The sequence below is a fragment of the Mobula birostris genome, chromosome 27 (genome assembly GCF_030028105.1).
Source record: "Mobula birostris isolate sMobBir1 chromosome 27, sMobBir1.hap1, whole genome shotgun sequence".
NCBI classification, from domain to species: domain Eukaryota; kingdom Metazoa; phylum Chordata; class Chondrichthyes; order Myliobatiformes; family Myliobatidae; genus Mobula; species Mobula birostris.
Genome location: NC_092396.1, coordinates 17,259,255 through 17,285,567, shown reverse-complemented (window position 1 = coordinate 17,285,567; position 26,313 = coordinate 17,259,255). Strand labels below are relative to the sequence as shown.

The window sequence follows — 26,313 nt, the reverse complement described above, 5'->3', positions numbered from 1 at the left end:
CCCTGTTTTGTGCCCCTTTCTAGGGTAAAACTATTAGATAAATATCCATAGATTTTAATCCTGGCAGTAGGATTGTCGTATAGTGCCTGTATAGTTTTAATAATTGTGTCATGTAGACCAGATCTTTGTAAAACTCTGTAAAGAAAATTCCAATTAACCGAATGAAATGCCTTTTCAGCGTCCACGCTTATCACTATTGCTTCAATTTCATTTTTTTAAATATGATCCAAAATGTGAAGTGTCCTTCGTATATTGTCTTGTGTTTGGCGTTGTTGTATAAAACCTGTCTGATCATTATGTATCAGTGTTGGTAGAAACTCTTCTAATCGTTTGGCCATGATGGAGGTAAATATTCTATAATCCACATTAAGAACAGATATTGGCCTGAATGATCCACATTCCATTTTATACTTGCCTTCTTTCCGTATAGCTGAGATTATCGCCTTCCAGCTGGGTGGCATTTGCGTCTTTTTTAGGGCCCAGTTCGGTGTGGGGAGTAGAATAGGAATTAACTCACTTCTAAACTCTATACCACTCTGCCGTATATCCATCTGATCCTGGTGACTTGCTTAATTTAAGCCTACTAATTGCAGTTTTTAGTTCAGCTTCAGTTATGTCAGCAGCCATTGTTCTAGTTTGTTCTTTGCTTAAAGTGGGTAACTCTAAAGAATTCAGGAAGGTGTCAATTTGGGTTATGCTTCCTCCTGGAACTTTGGAATATAGAGTTTTGTAAAACATTTCAAAAGCTTCTTGAATTTCACCTAGCATTTTTTTTTTATCACTTTTGTTCTTGGATCCCTAATTCTATGAATTGTATTTTCTGCTATCTTTTTTTTCAGTCTCCACGCCAGTATTTTCATAGATTTAGATCCATTTTCATAGTGTCTCTGTTTCAGAAACATTAAATTTTTTCTAATTTCTTGTGCAGCCAAGCTATTAATTTCATTCCTAATTTTTAAAATTTCCTCTAGTGTATCCTGTGCCAAACTCAATTTGTGTTTTTTTTCTAGTTCCTTCAGCTTATTTTGTAATTCGTCTAATGTTTTATTCCTTATTTTTTTCTTATATGAAGATATCGCTATAATTTTCCCTCTTAAGACAGCCTTCAGAGTATCCCATAGAATGGGAGGTGAAACCTCTCCATTGTCATTGAATTCTAAGTAAAGACCAATTTCTTTTTTAATTTGTTCCTTAAAATAGGGATCATTGAGTAGACACGAGGAAATCTGCAGATGCTGGAATTTTTATGTGTGATCATTGAGTAGACTTGAATTTAGTGTCCAAATGGTATTCTTTGGTTGTAGGTCAAAATCAACAGATAAATATACAAGTGCATAGTCACTTACATCTATTGTCCCAATTCCACAGGTAATTATTTTGTCTTTATCTTTTCTAAATGTTAGGAAATAGCCTGTTCTTGTACATACGGAATGGGGGGCAGAATAATGAGTGTAATCCCTTCTGTCAGGGGAGAGGTCCCTCCATATATCAATTAGGCCAACATCCTCAAAAAGAGTGTTAACTTTCTTATGTAAGGACTTCGTTTCATAAGTTTTTCTATTGGAAGAGTCTAACTTTGCTTGTAATTGTAAATTTAAATCTCCCCCACATATCAAGAGACCACCTGTTTCCGTTACCATAATATTAGTAATTTTCTAGAAGAAACTGATATCACTTCCTGGTGCGTATATATTCAATAAAGTAACTGGATTTCCATCTATATTCCCACTTACCAGAATATATCTGCCCTCCTTATCTCCCATTTCGAATACTTGTTCAAAATTTAGCTTGCTTGAGATGAGAATAGCAACTCCTCTTCTATGTCCTGATTTACATGAGGAGAAAAATAAATTAGTGAAGCCCATTCTCTTTAATTTTCTATGCTCATTATCACTTAAGTGAGTTTCCTGTAAATATACCACATGGGCTTGTTCTTTTTTCATTTTTGATAGAATTTTACTGCACTTGACTGGATTCAACAGCCCATTGACATGAAAAGAAATGAATTTTACTTTGTCTTTAGCCATGTGTATTTATCTGTTAGTATATCATTGAAATTTGCAGAATATAACTTAATCGATCTACTCCCTGAACAAATAAGAGCCAAGAAATGCAAATAATTAAAAAAAAGGTAACTAAGGTGTGATCCCAAGGCTGGGGTCTCTAGATGACCCTGGGTTGAGCTGGAAGAAAAGTCTAGCCGTGGGGGATAGCCCCTCCTACCTGTGGGTTGAGGGCCCCCGTTGCAGTACCCATAAGAGTAAGTAAAAAAAAACTATGTCCATTACACAGAAATGATTTCCCTGTGTATTCCTCCCATGTATATATTTTCATTTAGGTGGAGAAAAAGGAATGAATAAATGAAGTTTTAAAAATTGAGTAATATAAAATCCACATTATAATACGTATTTCTCGAGATAGGTATATCACTGTCTATTTTTGCTTCCGTTTAGTTTATCAGCACTTTTAAAGTTAGCCAAACCTTATGGCTCTTCTGGAGGAGGCAAGGGCTGCCCTCGTAGAACTCACAGTCTCCTCCTAATATCTTTCTCTCGTCCGGCTCCTGTCCCCTGCTTTCTAGGTTCTCTTACTATTTCCCAAGCAGGTCGGGATAACTGCTGAGCCAGACTTTCCCTTGGTTTGACCACGCTAATGGGCAGTCCTCTGTTCTTCATGTCTGTAGTCGCCTCCTCCACCGTCTGATATAGTCGTATCCCTTCTTGGTAAAATACCCTCAGTTTAGCAGGGTACGGGGTTTGGAATTTAATCTTTTCTTGCTTTAATATTCGTTTTGCTTCGGAATATTCCTTCCATTTCTGTAGGACCACCGGGGGGTAATCATGATTGAAGTATATTAACTTCCCGTTCCAAAACACCCTCTTCTTACCCCAGGCCCTTCGTAGAATCTCCGCCTTGCTCTTGAATCGAGGGAATTTAAGTATTATTGAGCGTGGTTTACTTTTTCTGTCTCCAGAGGGCCATGAAACGAGCGAACGATGCGTCCTCTCAATTTCAATCTCCATAGTCGGGGGAATCTCCAGTGCTTCCCGCAGCAGCTTGTCTACAAGGTCCATCATCGACAATCCCTCCGCTCTTTCGGAAACATTATAAATCCTGATATTTTTCCGTTGAGATCTTCCCTCCTGGTCAAGCAATTTACTTTCCTGTTGGCTTAATATTTTTATCGTCTTACTTAGTATCTGTTCCATGTTTTGCACGCGATCTTCCACCTCCTCAATTTGAGTCTCTGCCACTGCTATTTTCTGATTGACGTTGGCGAGCTCTGACTTTATATCATTGAGTTGCTGTTTTATATCTTTTTGGACTTCCCTTATCTCTTCCAGAATCTTTATCATATTTGCCGCTCCGCCTGCACGAGGCCCATCGTCAGCCTCGCCGCCATGTGCACGTGTAGGAGAGCCGTGCGCTGCACCTCTCTCTTCCATAGGCTCCGCAGTGGTGCTTTTTTAATAATCTCCATTCTTTTTCCCCATTCTTGCTCCCCTGATCAGTTCAGATATTTTTGAAAGATCTAATATTTGATGGATTAACAGGGCAAAATTTGAGTTTTTCTGGAGGAGCTGTTGATTTAAGCTGCCATTTTGAATGATGATGTCACTGGAACCGCCCTTAGTTTATCCCTTTCTTAATCCTTTTCTTGGTCTTGCTGCCTTTTCTTATCCTTGGTTCTCTCACGATCCCTATCATTGTCTCGCTCACACTCCCGTTCCTCCTCATGCTCTTGTTCCTGTTCGCTCTTCTTTCTAAGATGTGCATCTTGATCTTGAAGGTGCATTTGGTTCACTGGAGTATTCTCTTGTTAATCCTTCTATTGCTCTCTTTTACGATCTGATATCTCCTTTTGGTTTCCTCATCCACAACATCATCTGACAAATCCTCTGGTTTTGTTTCTTCATTGTCTCCTTTCTTTTTGGCCTTCCATTCATCCAGATGGACTTTGGTCTTGTATCTACTTTTATAAGTAGCTTTTGTCTCCCACTTGAAGTTTCTACAAAAACCTTACTGTGTGCAGAGTAGATTCTGGTTCTTTATACTCACAAAAGCCAAATGCTTACAACTTTCCTGAAGCTCCTTGACTTCTCGTCCAGTTTTGATAAACATGTCAGTAGCTTTCTCAGATATGTTGGCTGCAAAAATTGTTGTAGTTGGACTACTACTTTTGTCATTTTCACAATTTCCCTGAGCAGAATGGTCCAAATATGCTTTCTAACCAGAGGCACAGAAGTTGGCTCCAATAACTGTTTGCCCTCTGTTGGGCAATAGTCCATGGTGTATAGCATGGAGATGGTTATAGATCATCTAGCACCTTAATTTGCTTTCAGTGACTCTACTATAGCGGATGTGCTATTCAAATAGTGGATGGATCTCCAATCAAGTTGTAGCTGTCTTAGCCTCTCATCCCCACAATGCTGGCTCTTCTGTTTTTACCCCGTACAAGCCTAATATGGCTTGTTGATTGTTGTATTTCACTGTTGCAAGTGTCATTCCCACAGGAATTGTATCTGCATGTTTCAGTTCAGTATTTTTTAAGTACAATTCAAACTGAATTTGTGAAATGACTGAAACAGCCAAACCAGTATCCAATTCCCTTTTAATTAATTTGCTATTCACTTCTGATGTAAGCCATATTGTTTGTCTATTGTTAGTTTTCACATTGTAAATATCAGGCTACCTAGTCCTACGTCACTTGTCAACAACGTGTAGATTAATGCTCTTTCTGAAACTGCAACCTGACTTTAAAATTTTCTTTTTCGCTACTCTGTGGATTCCATTCATTTTTGTCTGCCTTACATGCTCTTTGTACGTGTCCTACTTTGTGGCATATTCTGAAAGTTTCACCATCAAATCCGCATTGGCCTGCTGTATGTGAGCTCCTGCCACAATGGTAACACAATTTGTTCAGCCAGACAACTTTCTCTTTAGATGCTGCAATTTTGTTCATGCTCACCTTCATTCCCGATTGCAACACAATTGTGTTTCTGTCTGCTGTTTCCATTGAGACAGCTATGTCAACTGCTCTTTTCATGTAAGTTGTTCTTCACATAGCCATTTTTTTTTTTTGGAAAATTTCACAAATAACCAATCTCTCGGTGCACTAGTAAGCCCATTACCAAATTGACAAACCTCAAGACAATCTCTTCAATTCAGACACGTATGCTGAAATAGCCTCTGTTACATGCTCAAGGAGATCTGTTTTTTTTTGTGAGAATGATGTAATGGTCTTTTGGAGGTCACCTGATGTGATTTTCCTGCCGATGTGAGGTCACGTGATGACATGTGCACCATGGGTATATATGGGAAGATCCCAGATGAGGCAGTTAGTTTGTAGATTTCCAGGTAGAACGTGCTGTGTCTCCGTTTCTGTTGCGTGTTTGTTTTTGTGACGCAGTTTCATTTTTAAAACGGAGTATTGCGTTCTATTGTAAAATACAATATTATTGGACTGGAAATTTTTGGCTAGATGTGCCAATTTACTCAATTCCAACAGTAGAAGGGAGAGTGAAGAATTTATCGAAGTACAGAATCGAAGGATGGAGAGGAGTTGGCATCGTTTGGCAGTTTAATAAAGATTGACCTTATTGAGTCTTTGTTGGAAGAGTAGCGACCTGCATCGAGGATATCTCTTGCCAAAAAGAGCAAAGAGTTCATGCAAAGGTTTGTTCTCTCTCTCTAAAAAAATTTAAGGTCAGTTGTTTTAAACTGTTTATTTTCAGCATTGTGAATCCTGTGGACAGAACCAGCAGGAAAGTCGCGTCTATGAAGAAATCTTTCTCCAGAGATTGAAAGTCTCTCCCAATTGAAAGTATAAATCTGTTGGACTTTCAAATTTACCATTTTAAGAACTATATCTGACTTCATCACTTTAAGAACTGTTTTCGCATTTAACGCTTTAAGAACCAGTGCCGAATGATGATTTGGTGAACGGCTGCATAACGGTTAACTTCCGGTTAAAGTTTTCGTTTGTTTTTTTTCCTTATCGTTTATCTGTGTTTAATAAATGTTTGGTTGTTTTTATATAACCTGTCTCGATTGATATTCATTGTTTCCGGTTACGTAACACCTCCCCTTTCTTTTGATTCCACTAATGAAACCCAAGTCATTCTGCAATCAACCATGGTTTCACTACCAAATGTTCCTGCATTATTTTAGTGATATCAGCAAAGCTAATTTCTGCTGGTTTGGTTGGAACAGTTCAATTTCTAAGCAAACTATATGCCTTTAAACTTAGCAAACTGTACTTGTTTCTCATTGGCTATTCCATTTGTTTTAGGATATTGCTCAATTAGTTCAGTATACATATTCCATTTAACTCATTTTAGGGTATTGCTCAATTAGTTCAGTATACATATTCCATTTAATTCATGTGCAATCAAACTTGTCTGTCTTTCTGATATAGCCAGCCATTTCTGTTTTTTTGTGTGATTATTATCCAGTGTTTATGAACCAGTGAATTCTTCCATTTTCTGCCTTAGAAAAACTCTCTGTCCATTCCTGAATAAGCATGTGCTGTGCCTTTTTTTTCTAACCCAACCATTTCTCACTGAGCTTTTTAAAAACTTGAATGTTTTGCTGTGCTTGAACAGGTAGGTAGATGTCTCTGGTTCGGTTAAAACTTCTTCATCGCTATTGTTATGTTTAGTAATTCCAAATCATAAAAACCATTAAAAATAATTGAAAGGAAAACAAAGAAAATCCATAATGTGTGTCTAACTTTGTTTTTTAATTTTAAGTGAGGTGTGTGCATGTCACATAGTGGCATAATGATGTATGCTATTCATTCACTTTGTGAAGATAACCATACTGAATTATTTAAACCGCAAAGAATTCTTAATTAAACAATATATTTACAATATTACTCAAATGTTAAGTCAAGTGAAGTTTGACAGGATCAGAATCAGAATCAAACAGAAGTACTATATTTTAAAGTGAGGTGGAGTCCAAGGGTTCAATGTCCATTTAGGAATTGGATGGCAGAGGGGGAAGAAGCTGTTTCTGAATTGCTGAGTGTGTGTCTTCAGGCTTCTGTACCTCTTACCTGATGGTAACAGTGAGAAAAGGGCATGCCATAGGTGCCCTGAGGATCTAACCTGGTCCCAACATATTGATGCAATTATAAAGAAGGCAAGACAGCGACTATACTTCATTAGGAGTTTGAAGAGATTTGGTATGTCAACAGATAGACTTAAAAACTTCTATAGATGTACCGTGAAGAGCATTCTGAAAGGCTGCATCACTGTCTGGTATTGGGGGGGGGCGGCGGGTGGGATGGAATACGCAGGACCAAAAGAAGCTGCAGAGCTTGTAAATGTGGTTGGCTCCATCTTGGGTACCAGTCTACAAAGTACTCAGGACATCTTCAAGGAGCAGTGTCTCAGAAAGGCAGTGTCCATTATTAAGAACCAGCAAACTACATACGTGTATATAGTATATATAATGTGTATATGGAAACAAGACAACACTTCTTTGAACCAGGGTGTAAAGCACAGTAGGACACATAACACACAATAACTTATGGAGGCAAGGATAAAATCTACAGATAAATTGCACATAAATAACAAGCTAAAGTGTGTTAATATTAAATATTGTAAGGTACAGAACCGATTAACTGTTGACTCTTTGAATACGATGCGGCTGGGAGGTCAGAAGCTGAATAGCTTGAGGGAAGAAACGGTTTCCCTTCATGACAGTTCTTGTTTTTATACATTGTAGTCTCCTGCCTGATGGTAGAAAGTCAGAGGATGCTGGATGGATGGATGGGTGTGATCCTTAATAATACTAAGGGCCTTGCGTATGCTGTGCTCCTGATAAATGTCCCTGATGGATGGTAGGGAGATCCCTATGTTCTGTTCAGCTGTTCTCACAGTCCTTTGTGGGAGTTCTGGTCTGATGCTCGACTGCTTCCATAACAGCTTGAAATGCAACTTGTCAGGGTGCGCTTAATGGTGCTTCTGTAAAACCCAGTTAAGGTGGGGGATGGTGTTGGAGCCTTGCTTGCCTCAACCTTCTTAGGACGTGGAGGTGCTGCTGTTCCTTTTTGTTTAAGGAGGTGATATTAAGGGACCAGGTGAGGTCATCTGTGATGTGAACTCCCAGAAACTTGGTGCACTTAACTCTCTGTGCAGAGGAGCCACATATTTGGAAAGGGAGATGGTTTGTCTGACCCTTTCTGAAATCTACAATCAATTCCTTTGTCTTATCCATATCCATATTCAGGTTCAGGTTGTTCTCACACCAATCCACCAGCCGCTCCTCTTCCTCCCTATACTCCATCTCGTCATCATTCTTGATAAGGCAGACCACTGTTTAATATTACAGATATATTAAATACACAACAGGAACAATGAAGAATTTGAAGGTTACACTGGAAATGAAGATTTTGAGGATGTATTTTTTGAAAGGATTATATGAGGGCAGTACATTATCTAAATTGTGTGCTGATTTTTACGGTCAACCAAAGAACATTAGATTATGAAGCCATGCAGTCCTCTTTTATTGTCCTTTAGTAATGCATGCATTAAGAAATGATACAATTTGTTCCTCCAGAATGATATCACAGAAACACAAGACAAATCAAGACTAAAAAAAAAGACAAAAACCACATAATTATAACATATAGTTACAACAGTGCAAAGCAATACCGTAATTTGATGAAGAACAGACCATGGGCATGGTAAAAAAAAAAGTCTCAAAGTCTCTCGAAAGTCCCATCATCTTACGCAGACGGTTGAAAGGAGAAACTCTCCCTGCTATGAGCTTCCAGCGCCGCGAACTTGCCGATGCAGCATCCTGGAAGCACCCGACCACAGTCCAACTCTTGAGTCCGTCCGAAAACTTCGAGCCTCTGACCAGCCCTCCGACACCGAGCACCATCTCTGCCAAGCGCTTTGACTCCGGCCCCAGCAACAGGCAATAGGCAAAGCAGAGGATTTGGGGCCTTCCCCTCTGGAGATTCTCGATCGCACAGTAGCAGCGGCAGCAAAGCAGGCATTTCAGAAGTTTCTCCAGATGTTCCTCCATGCTTCTCATGTTCGTCTCCGTCAAATCAGGATTGTGCATGGCCCCTATTTAATAAATATGATATCAATTGGGAGCGGCTGCCCGTGCTGCGTTGTGCCGCCATCTTCTCCTCCCCTCATGCACGGGATTAATTCTTCTGTCAACAACTATTACAAATTAATACACAATTTCATGGTACTGCAGTAGAGTTGTAGGAATGTACAACTCACCAACAGGCCCTTTGGCCCATCTAGTCCATGCTGAGCTATTTAAACTGTCTATTCCTATTAACTTGTATCAGGACCATAGCTCTCCGCATCCTTACAATCCATGCATCTATCCAAACTTCTCTTAAATGTTGAAATTGAGCTTGCATGCACCAATTGTGCTAGCAGCTCATTCCATGTTCTCACAACCCTTTGAGTGAAGTTTTCCTCATGTTCCCCTTAAACCTTTTTATCCTAAGCCCATGACCTGTAGTTGTAGTCCCACTCAACCTCAGTGAATAAAGCATGCTTGCATTTACCCTATTTATACTCTCATAATTTTGTATACCTCTATCAAATCTCCTCTCAATCTTCTACATTCCAAGGAATAAAGTCCTAATCTATTCAGTCTTTCCATATAACTCAGGTCCTCCAGACCCGGCAACTTCCCTTGTAAATTTTCTCTGTACACTTTCAACCTTATTTACATCTTTCCTGTAGGTAGCCGATCAAAACTGCACTCAGTACTCCAAATTAGGCCTCATCAACATCCTGTACAACTTCAACATAAATACCATCTCCTGTACTCAATACCTTGATTTATGAAGGCCAATGTTACAAAAGCTTTCTTTACGATCCTATCAATCTGTGCCACCACTTCCAATGAATCATGGCCCTGTGTTCCCAGATCCTTTTGTTCTACCACACTCCTCAGTGCCCTACTGTGTAAGACCTACACTGGTTGTTCCTACTAATGTGCAACATCTCACACTTGTCTGTATTAAATTCTATCTGCCATTTTTTCCAGCTGGTCCAGATCCCGCTGCAAACATTGATGGGTTTTCTTACTCTCCACTACACCCCCAATCTTGGTGTCATCTGCAGATTTGCTGATCCAGTTAACCACATTATCATCCAGATCATTGATGTAGATGACAAAGAATAGTGGACCCAGCACCGATTTTTGCGGTTCTCCACTCGTCAACAGGCATCCAGTCAGAGAGGCAGCCATCTACTGCTAATCTCTGGTTTCTCCCACAAAGCCAATTTCTAATACAATTTACTACCTCATCTTGAATGCCGAGGAATGAACTTTCTTGACCAATCTCCCATACGGGACCATGTCTGATGCCTTGCTAAAATCCATGTAGACAACATCCACTGCCTTGCCTTCATCAACTTTTCTGGTAACTTCCTCAATTGGTTAGATTGGTTGGACATAACCTACCATTAATGAAACCGTGCTGACTATTCCTAATCTGTCAGTGTCTATCCAAGTACTTGTATATTCACTTATACTTTATACTTTATTGTCGCCAAACAATTGATACTAGAATGCACAATCATCACAGCGATATTTGATTCTGTGCTTCCCGCTCCCTGGATTACAAATATTAAAGATATTAAAAATAGTAAAAATTAGTACATATTAAAAATTTAAATTATAAATCATAAATAGAAAATAGAAAAATGGAAAGTAAGGTAGTGCGAAAAAACCAAGAGGCAGGTTGGGATATTTGGAGGGTACAGCCCAGATCCAGGTCAGGATCCATTCAGCAGTCTTATCACAGTTGGAAAGAAGCTGTTCCTAAATCTGGCCGTACGAGTCTTCAAGCTCCTGAACCTTCTCCCGGAGGGAAGAGGGATGAAAAGTGTGTTGGCTGGGTGGATCGTGTCCTTGATTATCCTGGCAGCCCTGCTCCGACAGCGTGCGGTGCAAAGTGAGTCCAAGGACGGAAGATTGGTTTGTGTGATGTGCTGCGCTGTGTTCATGATCTTCTGCAGCTTCTTCCGGTCTTGGACAGGACAACTTCCATACCAGGTTGTGATGCACCCTAGAAGAATGCTTTCTATGGTGCATCTATAAAAATTAGTGAGGGTTTTAGGGGACAGGCCAGATTTCTTTAGTTTTCTCAGGAAGTAAAGGCGGTCCTTCGACTACTTTCCAATAACTTTCCCACAACTGATGTCAGACTCACCAGCCTATAATTTCCTGGCTTATGTTTTGAGCCTTTCTTAAACAGCAGAACAGCATTGGCTATCCTCCAATCATCTGGTACACCACCTGTCATAAAGGATAATTTAAATATTTGGGCTAGGACCCCTGCAATTTCTGCACTTACCTCCCAAAGGGTTCAGGAGAACACCTTGTCAGGCCCTGGGAATTTTTCCACCCTAGCTTGCTCAAGACAGCAAACAACAACTCCTCTGGAATCTGTATAGAGTATGGAGTCCATGAAAAATGCTGCTGTTTTGCCTTACTTCTAAATACCTTGTCCTTCTCCTGAGTAAATGCAGATGCAAAAAATGCATTTGAGATTCCCCCCCCCCCCCCATCTCTTTTGACTCCACGCATGGATTACCATGCTGATCTTCCAGAGGACCAATTTTGTCCCTTGCAATTCTTTTGCTCTTAACATACCTGTAGAATCCCTTAGGATTCCCCTTCACCTTGTCTGCTAAGGCAACCTCATGCCTTCTTTTAGCCCTCCTAATTTATTTCTTAAGTGTTCTTTTGTATTTCTTATTCTCCATAAGCCACCTTGTGTGTTCCTATCTGCCTATACCTGCAATTTACCTCCTTTTATTTCTTAACCAGGGCCTCAATATCTCTTGAAAACTAAGGTTCTGTACACCTGTTTTCTTTACCTTGTACTTTGACAGGTATTTTGTACTCTCAAAATTTCACATTTGAAGGCCTCCCACTTACCAAGAACACTTTTGCTAGAAAACAGCCTGTTCCAATCCACACTTGCCGGATCTTTTCTGATGCCATCAAAATTGACTTTTCTCCAATTTAGAATCTCAACCTGCGACCAAATATATCTTTTTTGCATATCTACTTTGAAACTAATGGCATTGTGATCACTAGATGCATAGTGTTCACCTATACAAACTTCTGTCACCTGCTCTGTCTCATTTCCTAATAGCAGATTAAGTATTGCACATTCTCTCAGCGAGACTTCTATCTACTAAGAAAACATTCCTGAACAAATCTGACAAACTCTAACCCATCTAGTCCTTTTACAGTATGGGAGTCCCAGTCAATATCTGCAAAAATTAAAATCACTTATTATTAGGACCATATGTTTCTTGCAACAGCCTGTGATCGCTCTACAAATTTGTTCCTCTAAATCCCTCTGACTGTTGGGTGGTCTGTAATATAGCCCCATTAATGTGATCATACCTTTTTTATTACTCAATTCCACCCATAATGCCTCACTGGATTGGTTCTTCAGTCTGTCCTGACTGAACGCTGCTGTGACTTTTCCTTGAGTAGTAATGCCACTCCTTCTCCTTTAACCTCTCCTGCTCTGTTGCGTCTAAAACAATGGAACTGCAATATTGAGCTGCCAGTCCTGACCCTCCTGCAACCAAGTCCCATAAATGACTATAATATCATAATTCTAGTGTTGATCCATGCCTTGAGCTCATCTGCTTTTCTCTCGATGCTTTTTGCATCCCTCTCCACAACCTCTCCACTATCTGTTCTGGCACTTTGGTTCCCATCCCCCTGTAACTCTCGTTTCACCCCCTCCTCTCCCCCCCCCCCCATGCAGCACTAGCAAACCTTCCCACTTGGATTTTAGACCCCCAGGTGCAAACAGTCTCCTCTGTACAGGTCCCACTTTTCCTGAAAGAGAGCCCATTGATCCAAAAATCGTATGCCCTCCCTGCTGCACCAGCTCCTTAGCCAGTGTTAAACTGTATAATCTTCCCACTTCTGGTCTCACTAGCATGTGGCACAGGTAGCAATCCTGAGATCTCAACCCTGGATGTCCTGCCCTTTGACTTAGCACCTAACTCCCTGATCTCACTTTGCAGAACCTTGTCATTCTTCTTACCGATGTCATTAGTACCTACGTGGTAATATTGACAGTATTCTAATTTGTTCAGTTTTTCATTTAAAGACGTAATTTGTTAGCCAGTTAAATGGTAATTTGGCTTTTTTATACCTTTTTAACTATTTCCATGATACTTTGGCTAATTGGGGCAGGTACTTAACTGGGCCAAAATTTTCTGATCCCGATGTGACCCAATTACTGGAGTTCACTATCTTGAAACTGAAAATATAAGTTGAAGGGCAGCCAGCAGAGTTTTGAAAAGAAAAGGTGAACCAACCTTTACAAAGAAGCACAGAACAAAATGTTGGAGGAGTTCAGCAGGTCAGGTCTATACAGAATTCTTTTGAGGTAGTACTTCAAAGCTTAGATTAGTGGTCACCAACCTTTTTAAGTCCAACATCCCGTACCTCAACTTTAGTGAAAGACAAGATCTACCCACTAAATAATTTCGAGAAAAAACAGCTCAATTTGAGGCCTTTTATTTGGGCTAATTGTATGTGAATTACACAAAATACGTTTGTCAAACTTTCAAATTAACTCAAACAAGAAAACATTGTAACTAGCATATCAAACAGGCCATAGCGGTCGGTCTTTAAGAATATTACAATACTTCACACCTTTAATTCTAAGTTTCATTATTTAATTTTATTTCAACACGAAAAATAAATGAATAAAAATTGACTGTTGCACTCTGTGTGATGACTGGGGCTGAATAATTTCTGCTAGTTCCCTGAAATTTGGCTCATCACCACAGACAGCCAGTCTGAGACAGTCTGTGAGGTGTCTGTCAGTAAGACAGCTCCTGTACTTAGATTTAATAATTTTCATCTGTGAAAATGCACTTTCATATAGATAAGTTGACCCAAAGTAGGCACTGACTTCTAGTGCTATAAAACCAACGTGTACACCGTGCATTGCTGGGGCCCCATCAGTTGTAATTGCCACTAGTTTATGAATGGGGATGTCATTTTCACGGACATATTTTTTAAACTCCATTGTAAATATCCTCACCTCTTGTTCTCTTCTTTAATTGTAAAACAGTGAGGAAGTCCTCCTTTGTTGTAAAATCCTGGAAAGCCATTCTTACAAATACAACAAGCTGAGCTGTGTGCATTACATCTGGGGATTCATCGAACTGTAATGAAAAATATTCACAGAGTGACAAGTTGATCCACGAACTCTGACAGTGACTCTACCCTCCTTGTCACTGTTGCAGGGCCAAGCGGTATATTAATTGTGGTTGTAATGTCGTTTTTGTTTTTAAAGTCATTAAAAACAGTCTCTGTGGTAATGGCCATTCCTTCCTTGAATGAATCGCCATCTGTAAAAAGCTTCTTGTGTTTAGCCAAAAGGTGACTTACATGAAATGATGCTTCAATAACAGCCTTATTTTGAGCAGCATGTTTTGTGAAAAACGATTGCTGGGCCTTCAACCCAGATTTCAGCTCCTCAACTTTCCTGGCACGAATTGCACTCTTTGGGGGGTAGGTGTTGTTTGAATTTCTGGTGGTTGGTGTTGTAGTGCCGCTTCAGATTCTGTCTTTCAGTCAGTGCTTGTGTTTGGTGGCACAACATACATACACACTTGTCTTTCACCAAGGTAAATAGAAATTCCTCTTCCCATTCTGGATGGAATTTGTAAGTTTTTGCCGCCTTTCGTGGAGCCTCTGTGATGCTATCAGGATATCACGAGTGAGTGCTGTATATTGATGTTTGCGACAGTCTGTACTCTTATCTAATCTAATTGGTCACTTTGATACAGCACAAGCTATGCTGAAAACGCAGTGCTTGGCAGGGGAGCTACACACATGCGCACTGGGCAGAAGGAACGGAACTAAAACCCCGCAATCCGGAAACAATCTCTCTTTACAAACAGCTTTCAGTAGTAAAAGTATTGCTATATTACTATTATCCTAATTAGTATTACTTATTTTTATAATGCTCACATTACAACAGTATTTATTTTTGATTTTTTTCGGGATCTACTAGGAAAGTCTCAAAGATTGACCAGTTGACCACGATCGACAGGTTGGCGACCACTAGCTTAGATATAGACAATCTAGTAGATGAGACATTTTTTAAGATTTCCTAAATAGAGTATATTATGATAGTTCTATAGCCAGCCAAAAGTGGACATTTGGTTGATTCTTGTTAGTTATGGATCATAACCATATTGTGGTGGCTGAGAATGACTTGATGCAGATAACATGGGTATAACTATCCACTACACATTGTAACTTTCTGGGGAAATATTTGTTTTATTTGCAAGAAGTTGATGTAGTTTCTACACTTCCTGTTCTCTTTTAATTAGTTTTGTTCACTGGGTAAATTGACTTGGTTCGATTGTTAGATATTAGTATTGCATCTCAGTGTGGTATGGCAATTGTCCCGTATCGGATCGCAAAGCACTCCAGCATGTGGTGAAAACTGCCCAGCGGATTATCGGCACCCAATTGCCCACCATTGAGAACATCTACCATAAGCGCTGCCTGGGCAGGGTGAAAAGCATTATCAAGGATGCGTCTCACCTTAACCATGGACTTTTTACTCTCCTCCCATCTGGTATGCACTACAGGAGCCTCCACTCCCGCACCAGCAGGCACAGGGAGAGCTTCTTCCCTGAGGCTGTGACTGCTGAACCTCACATCACAGCGCTAAGCAATATTGCACCCGTTTTGTACTGTCTCAGTACTTTTATATTTGTGTGCTATAGCACTTACTTTTTATTCGCAGTTATTTCTGGTTAGATGCTAACTGCATTTCATTGGCTGTGCATCTGTACTCGGCACAATGACAATAAAGTTGAATCTAATCTAATCGATGCTATGTTGTATCTGCCATTCATTGGCATGCAGTAAACTTACTACCGAAGTCAGAGGATAGGATATTTATCAGAATTGTTTTAAGTTTTGCGATATTTTAGCAACAAAAGAAACTGGGTTTGTTCTCCTTGCGACAACGATGGTTGAGGGGAGAATGCATTATCATGGCAGATTAACTGACCCTGACTCTGAAAGCTCTCACTCGTTCCTCAATCATTCTTTATTTTACTTGTGTACAAGGGGAACAGCATGGCCCCTGTCACCACACTGTTCAAAAGTCTGAATAGAGAAGTGCCATTGTTATACAGAGTTCACTAGCAGTTCAGGATATTGACCAGTTGATAACCTTGTGTGTGTTCAAAGTCCTTATTTACAAGATCAATCTCCATTCACAATGCAGGTGTGTAAAAAAAAGTCAGTAGAAACTACAACCTAACATCTGAGGGTACTTTGAAGTTAGTTAAATAATTGTTGGTGTATATTCCTTGAATCCTTCCATTACATTCTTGTCTCTTCTTTGTATGCCAAATGGCTCCAGTTCCCTGCTGTACAAAGGGAAGCTATGCTCTTGAAAGACCTTTCTTAGGAGATCTTTTTTGCCTGTGCTGACTGCATACCATTTGTAATCTATTCCTGCCTGGATACTATGTTAACCGTTGACTTGCCACATCTTCCACAACATTCCAAAATAAAAGATTGTGATAAGTTAGACAATGAAAAGTTAGTAGTATTAACTGATGGCACGAAGACTAGGAGTGTTCCACATTAAATAAGCAATAAGGACGGATCGGAGCTAATTCAATGCTTGTGTTGGGGATTAAACTGGTGTTCACAATTTTTGACTTTAAAACTACGGTAGCTAATATTTCAAAATTTTTGTTGGTTTGTTCAAAGAAAAATGTGTAAATCCCCCAATGCTTACCTGTCAACTAGTGCTGTTGCTATACTTCAAGTTAGTTTAATTTTTTTTCATAAAACCATTCAGCAGTGTTTATTGATTTCGAGAAATTTGTATGATAACCGGTAGATAATGAATTATTTGTTTGCTCTTCCCTTTTAAATCCATCTCATGCAAAAGGTATGAAAGTATGATCAGTCTTGTCAATGTAAAGCACCTGTGTACACAAGCTTTATCAATTCTAACACTGAGTTGTGTAGTGTAGGATTGCTGATATTTTGCAGTATATAAGAATTCATTGCACAGAATATAAACTAAAGATGTCTGGTGTAGAAAATTAAAAGTTCAGTTTTAACAGAGGTACAAAGTGAAGAGAACTTAATGTAGTCTGGTCTGTCCTTGCTCTGAGAATACATAATAGGCCATTGCAGAAAATGTTTTACCCCATGCTGACCTATGATGCCGTTTATTAGAACTGTGTAAATCTGATATTGGGACCCTCAAATGGATAATGTTTTACCATCATGAGTAGAAGACTGTTCAAGTTTTTTGAGGGAAAATGTGAAACTAAAAGTATGAAGATTTCTGAGCATCTCAGAGCTCACGTTATTGTTCCAAGTAAAATTTTCAGGAAATAATTTATTTTGCTGCCTTCTGAGAAAGTTGGTTATTAAACAACATGCTAATATTAAAAAAAACAATTATAAAATTTAAAAAGGCGTAATTTTAAATAGCTGAAACTAAAATAATTAATACCAAAGCACCAGTGGTGGAGACTTAAGATATGGTCAAGGGAGATTGAAGAGCTCTTACAGGACTGCTTTGAGTCGATGGACTGGACAATGTTCATCGATTCATTTTTTGAGTATGAATGAACGTCCCACATTTGTCACAGACTTCATCAAGACCTATGTGGATGAATGTGTGACATTGAGATCATACCAGAAATACTCAAATGAAAATCCGTGGATGAACCAGGAGATTTGTTGTATGCTGAGGGCTACATGTGTGGCATTCAAGACAGGTGATCTAGAGCAATACAAGAAATCATGTATGACCTTTAGAAGGCTATCTTAAGAGCAAAATAACAACTCTGATTCAGGTTAAAGATGGAATCAGATGCGTGACAGCTCTGGCAGGGTTTGCAGGTCCTTACTTCCTCCGAAGCATGAATGGATTTGATGCTTCACTCCCGGATGAGCTCAACACTTTCTCTGCCTGCTTTGAAAGGGAGAATAAAACTACATCTGTGTGAATTCCTGCAGCATCTGGTGACCCTCTGATCTCTGTTGCAGAGGTTGACATGAGAACATCTTTCAAGAGGGTGAACTCTTGCAAGGCATCAAGCCCTGATAGTGAACCTGATCAGGCTTTGAAAACCTGTGCCAACAAACTAGTGGAAGTGTTCAAGGACATTTTCAATCTCTCAGTGCTGTAGTTGGAGTTTCAAAAGGGTGGCAATCATACCAGAGTCCAAGAAGAGCAGGATGGGCTGCCTCAAGGACTACCACCCAGTGGCATTTTATTTATTTATTTATTGCTTGATTGATTGAGATAGCATGGAATAGGTCCTTTGAGCCACGCCATCCAGCAATCTCCCCATTTAATCCTAGCCTAACCATGGGACAATTTACAATGAACATTTAACCTACCAACTGGTAGGTCTTAGGATTGTGGGAGGAAACTGGAGCACCCAGGAAACTCATGCAGTCATGGGGAGAATGTATAAGCTCTTTACAGGCAGCGGTGGGAATTGAACCCAGGTCATCTGTCCTGTAAAGTGCTGTGCTAACCACTACACTGTTGTGCCCTACTGTGATAAAGTGCTCTGAGAGGTTGGTCATGGCTAGAATCAACTCCTGCCTAAGCAAGGACTTGGACTTCTTGCAATTTGCCTTTCACCACAATAGCTCTACAGCAGATGCAATCTCACTGGCTCTCCACTTGGCCTTGGATCACCTGGTCAATAGTAATACTTAAGTCAGGCCACACACACACAATGCTGGAGGAACTCAGTAGGTCAAGCAGCATTTATGGAAAAGAGTAGTCAGTTGATGTCAAAGTCTTGGCCCAAAACTTCCTCACCGGGAGACAGTCTGTGCGGATTGGAAATATTGTCTCCTCTTTGTTGACAATCAGCGCTGGCGTACCTCAGGGATGCTTGCTTAGCCAACTGCTCTAATCTCTCTACACCCTAGACTGTGTGGCTAGGCACAGCTCAAATGCCATCTACTGTATAAATTTGCTGACAACACGACTGTTGTCAGAATTTCAGATGGTGATCAGGAGGCATACTGAAACGAGATAGATCAGCTGGTTGAGTGGTGTCGCAGCAACAACCTTGCACTCAATGTCATTAAGACCAGGAGATTGATTGTGGACTTCAGGAAAGGTAAGTAGAGGGAACACACACCAATCCTCATTGAGGGATCAGAAGTGGAAAGAATGAGAATTTTTAAGTTCCTGGGTGCCAATATCTGAGGATCTATCCTGGGTCCAACATATTGATACAAAGAAGGCACAACAGTGAGTATATTTCATGAGGAGTTTGAGGGAAATTAGTATATCTTCAAAAACAATTACAGATTTCTACGGATGTACTATGGAGAACACTAACTGGTTGCATCACCATCTGGTCTGGAGGGTTACTGCACAGGATCAGTAAACCTCCAGAAAGTTGTAAACTTAGCCAATTCTATTATAGGCACTTGTCTCTCCATCACCCAGGACACCTTCAAAAGGCAATGCCTTAAAAAGGCCACATCCATCATCCAGGACATGCCCTTTCTCATACCTCCTCCAATAGCAACAAGAGTCGGAACACACACACATACACACACACACACACACACACACACACACACACACAAAGTTTCAGGAACAGCTTCTTCCTCTCTCCATCAGATTTCTGACTGGACAATGAAGCCATGAACGCTTCCGTAGTATCTTTTTCCCCCTCTCTTTTTGCAGTACTTATTCAATTTATTTTTATATATACTTTTTGTAATTTATAGTTTTTATTATTGTATTGCAATGTACTGCAGACGCAAAGCAACAGATTTCATGACGTATACCGGTGATATTAAATCTGATTCTGATTAATTCAAAGATGTTGAAATCTTTTGGGTAAGGGGAATACAGTAACAGATGGCTAGTTTGACTTCTGGTGACATAATGAACTACAAGAGCTTTAAATTTGCTGAGAACTACTTATTGTTCTTTATAATATATAGTCTGCTGAAAAGTTTTTTTTTCATTTAACCTGATAGAGTAGAATGCTGAGCATGGTAGAGGTGTAGTAATTCAGAGGAAAAGATAAACATTTATCATATGATACTGTAGGCTTTCAGGTTCTTTACAGTTTTGTAATATAAAAACAGTTTTAATACATTGCCGGGAAATATTTGTCACAGGATAATCAATATCTCAGAGTGGATTACAGGGCAGGTATTTAAGGGATAGATTCAGTAATTATTTGTAAGTGTAATCTGCGCTGTGATTAAATTACTGCATCAGAATTCACCGAATGGCATATGTGGTAAAACCATCATATAACAGGCCAAAGGTCCCTCGTTTAATTCATAGCCTCATTGAGCTGCTGAGTCAGCTGTAGCATAACTTGGTGTGCTAAAATCCAACTCTGAGCCCCAACTTGGGACTGAGAAGACTGCAATTATTTCAGTTCTAGCTCTTGTGTCTGCTAATGAGCTAATGTAAAGAATGGTGCAGATGAAATTGGGCTGACTGTGCTACCTATCATTGTGTAGTGTTAATATTTGTTATCTAGGCTTGAGTATAAAGAATGGCCTTTTCCTCTTGTATCTGTGGGTTTCTGTCATGGTAATGAGATTGTAATTTAACAAGGGAAGGAAAGTCGTTTCTTTTATTCCATTGAAAGAACTTGCCAGTGTCATTAAATATTATAATATTTGCCAAATGACTGAGGTTTTTGATATTATCAAAAACAGCGGTCCCCAACCACCAGGCCGCGGACTGGTACTGGGCTGCAAAGCATGTGCTACCGGGCCGTGAGGAAGCAATACGAGTCAGCTGCACCTTTCCTCATTCCCTGTTATGCACTGTTGAACTTGAACATACGGTTGCCAACTGTCCCGTATTTGCCAGGACATCCCGTATATTGGGCTAAATTGGTTTGTCCCATACAGGACCGCCTTTGTCCCATATTTCCCCCACTAAGGTAGAACGTTCCTATGAAACCTTTCGTGCCGAAATGGCGTGAAGCGAAGAAGCAATTACCATTAATTTATATGGGAAAAATTTTTGAGCGTTCCCAGACCCAGAAAATAACCTACCAAATCATACCAAATAACACATAAAACCAAAAATAACACTAACATATAGTAAAAGCAGGAATGATATGATAAATACACAGCCTATATAAAGTAGAAATAATGTAGGTACAGTGTACAGTAGTCGGGAAGATGAAGGCAAAACCGATTTGTGGAGAAAAAATTCGGCACGTATGCACATACGCACACAGATGCCCGCACAAGGCTTCATGGTCAGGGTAGTCTTTCCTGGGGTAAAGTGTCGCGGGATTTGACTGCTACTTTTATCCCTTATTTGGGAGTGAGAAAGTTGACAACTCTAACTGTAAAAGACATGTTGAGGTGAGTTTAACCCTACTTGAACACCACCGGTCCGCGGTGCACAGAAGGTTGGGGACCCCTGATCAAAAAGGTTTTAAGGCAGCTGTTGCTCTTTGTTATGAAGTATGACATGTTTCCTGACGAGGGATCAAGTTTCTAGTAATACCATTGAAATCACATTTATATTTTTAATTATTGAAAAACTAGCAATAACATTTGGTTTGCAATGAGATAACAAATCAATGGACTAAAGCTCAAATGTGCAGAAAGCCACTAAAGTCCTGCAATTCTAGAACACTTGAGCATCCTTGAGCGATTGTTGTCTATGTTGGTATTTATCTAGAGGTACAGGATCACCTGTACTCCTTCACAGCAGCTTTTGTGGAGAACTTAATTTTCTCGAAGTGCTTTTGTTTGTGACTAGAAATTTCTCTAAAGGAGCGAGGTTAGACAGCTGCTAAGTTGAATGCTGATTATAATGCTGGGAATTGAGAACACTATTAACTTCCATTTGATTGTACCTATAATTTATTTAAAAATGTCCCTAGCTGTTTCACAGAACTTTTCAAACTAAGCCATGATGTAAAATCACAAAGAAATAGTGGACAGATGTTGACAACTGTAGTCAGTAAGATAGATTTCAAGCTATCTCTCTTTTAGCAAGCTGGAGAGATTTTGGGAGGCCTTGGCAGCTGCGAGGCACTGTTCAGATTCAGATTGATTTATCACATGTATATTGAAATATGCAGTGAAATGCATTATTTGTGTAAACAACAGCGCAACCAAGGATCTGCTGGGGGCAGCCTACAAGTGTTGCAACACATTTTGGTGCTAACATAGCATGGCCACCATGTTCAGCAGAATAACACGAACAGGAGCAGTAGCAGCAACAAACAGGAAAAAAAAACAGCAAAACAAGCCCCTTTACCAAACTCCCAACATGCATGCACACATGCACATACATGCAGGCATCCAAACTCAGGGCAGGTTGACTCTGGGCCTCCATTCTTGCTCCTAGACTCTCAGACTTGCAGACATTGAGATTCCAGGCTCCAGTCCCTGGCCCAGACTCACAGAAATTGAGCTTTCGACCTCTGGACAAGCTGACTTATGGGCTTTGATATTTGGACTTTTATCTCCGGATTCATGGACCTTTGGCCTTCGACATGTGTGTATCAAAACCATGACTTACAGGTTTGACCTTTGGATCTCCAATCTGGTGGGGGGAGTCACAAGCCCATTTGACTTTCACCCATATGGACCTCCAACTCGAGACTTGCTGACCTAGGGATTGCTGGTCTCTCAGCGCCTACCAACCTAACCTCTGGGGTCACTGACCTTTGAGAGTGCTCTGACCTGGACTCTTAATAACAGCTCTTTCCCCTGACTTTTCATTTTCTACCCCTCTCCCTCATCCCTGTCTCTAAACACTTACCTGATCTCTAACTCACTGCGCTGTCCCCAAAACAATCCCAATGAACCTAAAAAAAAAGTAAGTCAGGTTGATGCAGGTTAGTGTGATAAGTTGCAGAATGCTCAATGTTGTTTTGATAACAGGAAAAAAAGCACAGAAATGCAAACTGGATTTTTGTTTAAAACACCAATCCAATCAATTTTTAAAATTGCATTTGACTATTAAATCCATAAATTTCTACTGTAACATTGCAGTTAATTTGTGTTTTACATACTCTTTTGCAAGTACCATTTTGGTTTTGTAATTTATAATGTTGCAATTACTTGTTTAGAGTTAAAGTACTACTTTGTTAAATTTATTGTATATCTATAAAGGAATATGATTCAAGTTTATTCATTGAATCAAGTGTATTCATTACAGTATCATCTATTAAGTTAATGTGGTTTGTTTTGTCTTGATTTGATAATATAACAGTTGTCAAGGTGCTTCAAAGTTCAAAGTAAATATATTATCAAAGTACATGTGTCACCATCTACTACTCCAAAGTTAATTTTCATGTGGGCGTTCACGCTAAATACAAAGAAAAGCACAATAGAATCAATAAAAACCTCACACAACAAAGATAGATGTGCAGCCGATGTGCAAAAGACAACAAACAGTGCAAATATAAAATGTGGGAAATAAAAACAAAATAATTAAATAAACAATAAATTGTGAGAAACTAGGGCGTTGTAGAGTCGTTGAAAGTGAGTCCATGGGTTGTGCAACCAGTTGAGAGTTGCTGTGAGTGAAGTTATCCCCCTGGTTCAAGAGCCTGATGGTTGAGGGGAAATACTGTAACTGTTCCTGAACTTGGTGGTGTGTGATCTGAGGTCTCTGTACCTCTTTCCTGATGGCAGTAGCAGAAAGAGAGCATGACCTGGATGGTGGGGGTTCCTTGATGATGGGTGCTGCTGTTCTGTGACAGCACTCCTTGTAGATGTGCTCAGTGGTGGGGAGGACTTCTAAGAAAGAGGCATTGCTGTGCATTCTTTGTAATGACAGTTACATGCTGGGCTCAGGACAGATCCTCTGAAATCATAATGACGCTTCTTAATTTGCAACTTCATTTGACTTCCATGACCATAAAATTTAATTATCAAGTAAAGATGTCCACAGTTATAAATATTATCCAGATCTCTGCTACTAGTGTATTGAGGGATGTCATTTGAGGTCAGGATCAGGATTGTCTGTGATGACTCCAATATTTAAGTTGCTGCTGAGATTCTCATTTATGACTTGCTGTCTACTTAATTTAGTTTGGGAAAGCTGTCTGACAACTACAGAAGTATACTATGTTGATGTCGAACAGAAGGCTCAAAAGAAATTTGAATTTCCTTACGGAGCATTTCGTTTTTTTATTCACTAATTGTATTTGGATGTAATGAGTCCATAAGTGTGCTGGAGGAGATGGTGAAGGGACGGCAATACATTTCCATTACGATTATGTGGGACTTGGGTGTTAACTTGCATCTCTTTTCCAACCTTAGTTGGAAAATGACTTAATTTAAACAATGGAAATTTTTTATGACCACGGTATAATACAGGGTATGTAGCACAAATATGTGCAACAGTACACTTTTATTGTCATTATATTTTTAATATAAATTATGTAACATAATTTTCAGTATTTTTAGACTGAAAAATAAAACTGGGCACTGTGACTAAAACGTTTAGTAAATTTGTTTGAAATTTATTTTCTTTGCTTTAACTGTGGATTGTATTTATTGTGGTAAAGTGCCATTAAACAGTTTTTAATGTAAATGCAGAATTATAGTATAGCTGCAGGATGGAGTTACAATATAACACATGAAATTAGAATCTCTTCACTACTCACTTTTTTGTTCTTGTTAATTATAACTATTTTTCTGAACTCAAATTGATAATCAATATGAACATACCAAAAATGTATACAGAGTAATAAACTAGTGGAAGAGCTCAGCAAGACAAGCCTAGCAGTTTGTTTTTTTCACTCCAGATTATTGGATGTGCAGTCTCTTGTGTCTCCATTATACATTTTCTTCAACAAGATAAACAATTGAATGCATTCAGTTTCAGTGGGGAGGTGGTATGATGACAATATTTTCAGCTAAGTGTGGCTTGCAGGTCAGTATCCGTCAGCTTTATTTGGGGTTGTGACCCACACTTCAGGGAGCCCTTTTCTAGGTAATAAGTTCATGTCCTTGCAGCAGTCATGGCAAGTTACTCTTGTATTTTGTAGTTGGTGTGTAGTGCAGTCACAGTGCAATGGTGATGGAAGGAGTGAATGTTCCATTGAATCAGCCATAATGCCATTCAAGATGGACCATATTCCCAGGTTGGACTGGCCCTCCCCTGCTCTTTATGTGACTTAAGTTTCTTAATTGGTCAGTAATTTGTATGATTTTGCTAATTTCAGATGATCATGGAAACAGCAATGGCAGTCATGTGAAAATATTCTTGCCCAAGAAATTACTAGAATGTCTACCGAAATGTTCTGCTTTACCAAAGGAAAGACACCGCTGGAACACAAATGAGGTAATGTGTTTGTTTCTACTGACTCCACTGGATTATAAGTAGCCTTTTAATGTTTCATCTGTCCATTTAGTTGAAGGTTTTGTATTGGATTGTGTGATTATTTTCTACAAAAGGACTGGGTGGCAAATGGAAGAAGAGCTATAAAATTTCATGGGTAGATCTCACTAAAAATCAGAAAACTGCTTTTGAATATAGAAGTTCACTGGTTTTACCTCTTGACCAATACAATGATTCCTACTGGAATCGAGTAATCAACATTTGAACATATAGGATTACAATTAAGCCTGCAAACACAGGTAATTGTGCAATACTGCTCCTATATGGTGGTTTGTTTACCCTTGGCCCATTTCTTCTTCCTATTCCCTTAGTGACTTGATTGAAGCTGTTCAGTGAAAATGGCTTCCTTGGGTTTATGATAATATGCTACAATATGTTTGTATGTTTAAATTCTTATTTTTACATTGGTAATTACAGTCATCTTAACAACTTCGTAAGAGAGATTTTCTAAATACATTGTCTAATTCCTTACATTAACATGATCTTGTGGCATTTCATTCTAGGCTATTCTGGGATTGATTCTTAAACCTATTACTTTACTAACAAGCCTGCTTGCTCATAGCTGTTGATTATACAATACAAGAGATGACTATTCAAGTGGAAGACCTTGAGTTTCTCTTGTATGGTCTGTGATAACCAAACTTAATGTAAACACAATAGCCTTTGCTACATTGTTCATGATGTAGGATGAAATGCTTGGTGTCAGTTACGAGATTTCTTGCAAACATAGCTTATGTTTTTTTTTATTCACCCTGTTGGTCAAAGAAGGTCTTTTCTCATATGATTTATCTGCTTGAAGATTTTTGTCTTATTTATGTTGAATATCTGAATCAAATGTGGAAGATTGAGTGTTAAATTAATTCATTGAAACTTTCCAATGGAAGTGA

The 26,313-nt window shown here is 39.3% G+C and overlaps 1 protein-coding gene across 1 annotated transcript in view; it reads left to right on the top strand.

Annotated features, from left to right (window-relative positions):
- Positions 1-26,313, top strand: part of LOC140188529 (calmodulin-binding transcription activator 1-like) — a 1,232,669-nt gene that overhangs the window by 36,500 nt on the left and 1,169,856 nt on the right. The window contains exon 2 of the mRNA XM_072244898.1: positions 25,251-25,369. Within this exon, the coding sequence (XP_072100999.1) occupies positions 25,251-25,369 (119 nt within the window). The remainder of the gene's footprint in view (positions 1-25,250; positions 25,370-26,313) is intronic.